This window comes from Alligator sinensis, unplaced genomic scaffold (genome assembly GCF_000455745.1).
Source record: "Alligator sinensis unplaced genomic scaffold, ASM45574v1 scaffold4_1, whole genome shotgun sequence".
In the NCBI taxonomy this organism is placed as follows: domain Eukaryota; kingdom Metazoa; phylum Chordata; order Crocodylia; family Alligatoridae; genus Alligator; species Alligator sinensis.
The window spans coordinates 3,392,447-3,398,091 of NW_005841887.1; the positions used below are offsets into that span (position 1 = coordinate 3,392,447).

The 5,645-nt window shown below is 45.1% G+C and overlaps 1 protein-coding gene across 1 annotated transcript in view; it reads left to right on the forward strand.

The window, feature by feature from the left end:
- Positions 1–5,645, forward strand: part of PARP14 (poly(ADP-ribose) polymerase family member 14) — a gene marked incomplete at its 5' end in the record, with an annotated part of 77,376 nt that overhangs the window by 57,593 nt on the left and 14,138 nt on the right. The window contains 3 exons of the mRNA XM_006017906.3: positions 1,192–1,341; positions 2,525–2,587; positions 4,836–5,003. Of these exons, the coding sequence (XP_006017968.2) occupies positions 1,192–1,341; positions 2,525–2,587; positions 4,836–5,003 (381 nt within the window). The remainder of the gene's footprint in view (positions 1–1,191; positions 1,342–2,524; positions 2,588–4,835; positions 5,004–5,645) is intronic.

Here is a 5,645-nt window from a genome sequence, read left to right on the forward strand (position 1 = left end):
AATCTCCCATTAGAAATGGTAAGTGCAATCTTGAATCTGTGAAACACACAACTCTTGGTTCAGAGGTGATACCTTTTTATTAGACCAACTGAAAAATAGCAAAAAAAAATCTTACTTTGCAAGCTTTTGGGCACATGCACCCTTCTTCAGGCTGAGGAGAAATCAAAGTTTGTAAAAGTCCTCTTAGGTAGAAAATACGAAATCTCCCATTAGAAATGGTAAGTGCAATCTTGAATCTGTGAAACACACAACTCTTGGTTCAGAGGTGATACCTTTTTATTAGACCAACTGAAAAATAGCAAAAAAAAATCTTACTTTGCAAGCTTTTGGGCACATGCACCCTTCTTCAGGCTGAGGAGAAATCAAAGTTTGTAAAAGTCCTCTTAGGTAGAAAATAAACTCCATTTTGCACAGGGGAAGTTGAGGCTGGAAGTTTATTCCCCTGTAGATGTGAAAGTGCTTTGAGTTGCGCTGTCATGTGCAGATAAGGAAAAATTATATGGAAAAATAAACTTGATTGCTAAACAAGAAAGAAGGATTTCTGCACCTCCCTGCCTGCCTCTAACATCTGATACCTCCAGGGACGAAGACAGCCTTACCTGCACATCACAGAGCAATTCTCACAAAAGGACTCTCACATACCCAAGGGAATATACTTCCAGCCTCAACTTCCCTGTGCAAAAGTTTATTTTCTACCTGAGAGGACTTTTACAATCTTTGATTTCTCCTCAGGCTGAAGAAGGGTACATGTGCCCAAAAGCTTGAAAAGAAAATTTTTTTTGTTTGGATTTTTTGCTATTTTTAGTTGGTCTAATAAAAGATATACCTCTGAACCAAGAGTTTTGTGTTTCTCCCTTTCTTAGACCTTCACAGCTACAAAATAGATCCCTGAAATCTTGAATCTGTGCAACCCGGTCATAGCATGAGGGTGTATCTTGTCTCCATCTCTCTGCCCATCCGTACAGTTACTTAAGCTTAGTATGGGTGAAATTACTTTGATTGTTCAAGGAGGGCTGGGCATTCTTGTAATCCTCTCCATCTGTGTGACAGACACAGACTACAATTCAGACTTTCAAGGCCTTGGTAGTAAATGCACATCCAGACAGATGGGTGTCTGTTTTCCTCTGGAAAGTATCTCCTTTGCTGAATTGCTTTTCCATCCTTTTCAATTCCTTTATTTTACTCTTGCAGTTTTCTTTGGGCCCATTGTGACCTCAGCAAAAGGAAGATATGAAATGCAGATTGGCCCAATTAAATTTCAAGCAGGACAAGGAGACATAACCAAAGAAGACACAGATGTCATTGTAAACATATCAAATAAAAGCTTTTCCTTCAAAGCAGGTACTCCAGTTAGTGATGAATTTTAATGATGAATGCACTGGGATGGCTTTAATGGGGACACAGCTACATGGCAAATGCCGTGCTGTGCAGACATACCCAACTTAGTTCTGAATGAATTAGATTGGGTGTGGACTTTCTGGCCTCTTGTAGTTTAAGATCAAGTGTAGCTGTGTAAGCTGATTAAGTGGGCAGAATTAATTGACTGAGATGGAGTACCCCACTAACAAGGCCCTAATGTTTTTGGTAATGAGGTAGTTCAGTCAGAGCTACCTCGGGTACCTCCTGCACATCACAATTCAGTACCGTGCACCTCCACACATAAAGGTATTGGGGGGAGATAGCATTTTCAGCATGTAATTATTAGTATTTATTTTTGTAAATGTAGCGAGCCCCATTTGGTTCTTCATATTTTGGGGCGGGGGGGGGGGAATTGTACCAGAAATGTCATTTTGTTTTTATTTTTTTTACTTTAGAAAACAATGTTTATCCTACACATTATTACAGAATAAGAATCGTTTGCACATTTAAAATTCCCTATAGAATTCTGCAACAAGAATATAATTTTGTATCACATCCACGGCAAATAAATCTTTCTCCATGAAACTTTATAAGTCTTCAATTTTTATGAAGCCTTATTGGGTTCATTCTGGTTTAATCTATAAAGATAGCAGCAGCTCTGTTTGCCCCCAGTGAATGCTATTAAATACATAGCACTTTCTGAAATTTGAGCACTAACTAAACTCTACCATAAGGTCCTCTTTTAAATCTTGACCAATACTATTACTAGCACTGAGACTTTGGATGGCATATTGCAGTGTTGCTCACAGGTAGTTTTTTGCCCTGTGGGTCAGATCAATGGCGTGGGGCCAGTCCATGGGTTGGATTGGCCCATGGGTCCTGCCCTGCCCCAACATGCCAGGAGCAGACCCTGGGACCCTAGGTTGCCTCCACATGGCCAAAGCCCATTCTTGCCCAGGTGGGGGCAGCCTCCAAAGCCCCATCTAGTGTGCAAGGCCATGGCCTGGGGGGCTTCCCACAGGACCTATGTGGAACCCTGCAGGCCAGATTACACAGCACCGGGGTTGGGCATCCCTGGTGTATGTGGTATTCCATCCTGTTGTAATAAAACTGCTATTACTGTTCATTTGGTTAATCAAACTAATACCACTTTTTATTTTCAAAGGTGTCTCTAAAGCAATTCTGAAAGGTGCTGGATCAGAGGTTGAAGCTGAATGTGCTCAACTAGGTATAACATATGCTTACTACCTGCTTTTTAAATGTGTTGATCACCCACAATTTCAAGCTCTGTGGGAGGTGGGGTGTTCAGCAGGGTTGAAATTTCTAGCTGCACTGCATTCTGTGGATGTGTGTGTACATGCTTTTGCAACTGCTAAATTGATTGATGCCATATCATAGGTTTCATAGACATTAGGGTGGGAAGGGACCTCGCAAGATCATCAGGTCCAGCCCCCTGCCCAAGGGGCTGGAAGTTAAATGACCCCAGTTCTGTCAAATATGTTAAGATTTATTCAAAGGAAACACTTCAAGTGGTGTCATCATCAAGGTAAAGGAGTATAAATTGACCTCTGTTTTGCGCTCTCCTCCTGTACCAGTAAAATTTTGCAATCCAGGGTAAAGCATAAAGGACTAAATCGTACCTTTTGTTGCCCGGCGCAATGGTTGGTGTTTGCTTTGAACTTAAAGGAGATGCACCATCCTAGGGGGAGTCCCAGGAAACAAAGGGCGCTTAGACAAGTGGTCAGAAGGTGCTTCTTATTGTGCTGCAACTTCCATGCTTTACACATGACACTTAAAGTTACAGCACAGTCAAACTGAACAGGTGTTTGCTGGGGGCTCGAAGCCTGCGTGAACTGGCCGAGGCAAGGATGCAGGAGGGTGTTATCGTATGCTCTGCAAGCTCCCCAGCCTGCAGGAAAGATTCCCAAGAAGGTGCTAATCCATAACCTCAGCTTCCTGGCTGGTAGCTTTCCCACCTCCCCTAGCCTATTTCTCTCTCCTGGGGATTCCCTCCTGTGCTGGAAATATGTTTGAGATGGGGTGGGAGGGAATCCCAAGCCGCCCCATCCTACCCCTTGTCTTGTGGGCCAAGATCCAAGCAGGGGTAGCTGGGCCATGCCCACATGGTGTCAGGGTCTAGATTATGCCCACCTTCCCCCCCCCCCCCCCCCCCCAGCTCCTGGTGTGAATGTCTTGCCAACTGCCCTGGATGCCACACCATGAGCTGCAGGGGGAATCGGAGTCCCCCTGCCTTATGTGCCAGGGCCAGCTGCCCCCAAGACCCAGCAGGGTAGCCAACCCAGGTCTGAGTAATTGGGGGTTTCGGCTCTCTGTCCGTTTCCCCAACCCCTGCCCCAGTTTCTGGCGCTACCGTGTTGGCAAACAACAGCCCTGGCTGCTGCACCAGGAGCCGAGGCAGGGGGTGGGAATCCAAGCTCCCCGACCTCGCAGACCTGGGCCAGTTCCCCACCAAGACCCCAGCAAGGGTGCCTTCCCTCCTGCCCCCCATCGCCTTCCTTCCCCCACTGCGCAGGGAGGTTCTACTTCTCTCTGTGGCAGCCCCACAAAGGCACACAGGATGTAGGCAGAATCGCCCAAAATTAGACCTTGCAGGGAATCTGCACACAAGTTTCCTAAGGTGTTCTGCTCCAGAACGTGTTCATCTAATAGCTGATTTAACAAGGGCTAATTTTTCCTGCGATTGGCCATCTTAAAAGCACTCTGCAGCCATGAAGGTTTGTTATGACTGCAGAGTGCTTTCAGGGACTTCATTGTGCAAAAAAAGGTAACTTCTGTAAGTGCCCAAAGTTCCTACCTAAGAGAAACTTGTATCTAACTTTAGACACAAGCCATCAAAGGATGAAAAATGAAATTGGGGAATAGTGGAAGCTGTGTGTAATCAGTCCACATAACCTGAGAGGAGAGGAGCTCCATGGTGCTGGACTGTTCTCAGTGGTGGCAAATGACAGAACAAGGAGCAACGGTCTCAAGTTGCAACAAGGAAAGTTTAGGTTAGATATTAGGAAGAACTTTCTCACTAGCAGGGTGGTGAAGCACTGGAACAGGTCACCCAGAGGGGTTGTGGAATCTCCATCCTTGGAGGCTTTCAAGACCCAGCTAGACAGAGCTTTGGTTGGGATGATGTAGTTGGGGCTGGTCCTGCTTTGAGCAGAGGTTGGACTAGATGTGATCTCCTGAGGTCACAACCTTATTTTTCCAACCTTATTTTTCTATGATTCTAAGAGGCAGAGGCTCAGGAAGAAGCAAAGAGGTAGGTCAGTAGTAAAAAGCAGCTGAAGAAAGTGAACTGTCCTGGAAAGTGATGGTGTAAGAGTTTTGAATCTTCTGCAGGAGATCATTGGGAACCCAGGTAAAGATGTACGAAGAGGGTGGACAGGCAGGTGGCAACTGGAGAGATTTCAGACAAGTTTACATAAATTGTTTTTTCTTACATCTCATTTTGTTTCATCTTTCAGCCACCCAACCTCACAATAACTTTATAACCACTCAAGGTGGAAATCTGAAGTGTAAGAAAATTATTCACCTTGTTGCCAGTGATGACATCAAAGCTCAGGTCTCTAAAGTGCTTCAGGAGTGTGAAGAGAGAGGATACACATCTGTTGCCTTCCCAGCAATTGGAACAGGTTTGCCTTTCCTTAGAAATATAAAACTAAAATCAGTTGGTTTTCTTGGGACCAAGTTCCGCCCATGTGACTTTGGTGCCATCCATGTGCCGTCGGTGGATTTGATTGATCTAAAAAGTTTGATTCTTTTTCATTTAAGAGAAGAAAAATTAATAAAATGGTTGTATTTCTTGATGTCCCATAATGTGCTTCCAATTCAGTAAGACTCTGGGCTCTGTGATTAAAGTTCCAATTGTGCATGGATCCATTTCTTGAATATGACTATGTATTTAGGACTGCTAGGGCACATCCAGACTAGCAGGGACATGACTCTTGCAGCATCCCAAACCAGTTTGAGACGCTGCAGGAGGCACGGTCCGAACAAAAAAATGTTCACCACGGCGCATATTTGTAGCATGGGCTCAAAATTAGATACTTGGATATCCAGGTGTCCAAAAAAAAAAAAAAACCATGCAAGGGGAGGAAAAAAGTGGGGCAGGGCACGGTCCCAGACCATGCCCTGAGGTAACCCAGAAGCCAGTCCTCTGGAGAGTGGCGCCAGCCCCCTGGGGCTGCAGAAAGATGCACATCCCATGCCGAGCTGGGCAACACCCGTGACGAGTGGTACAGGCAGGACATCCCTGTAGGGGGGACTGGGGCCTT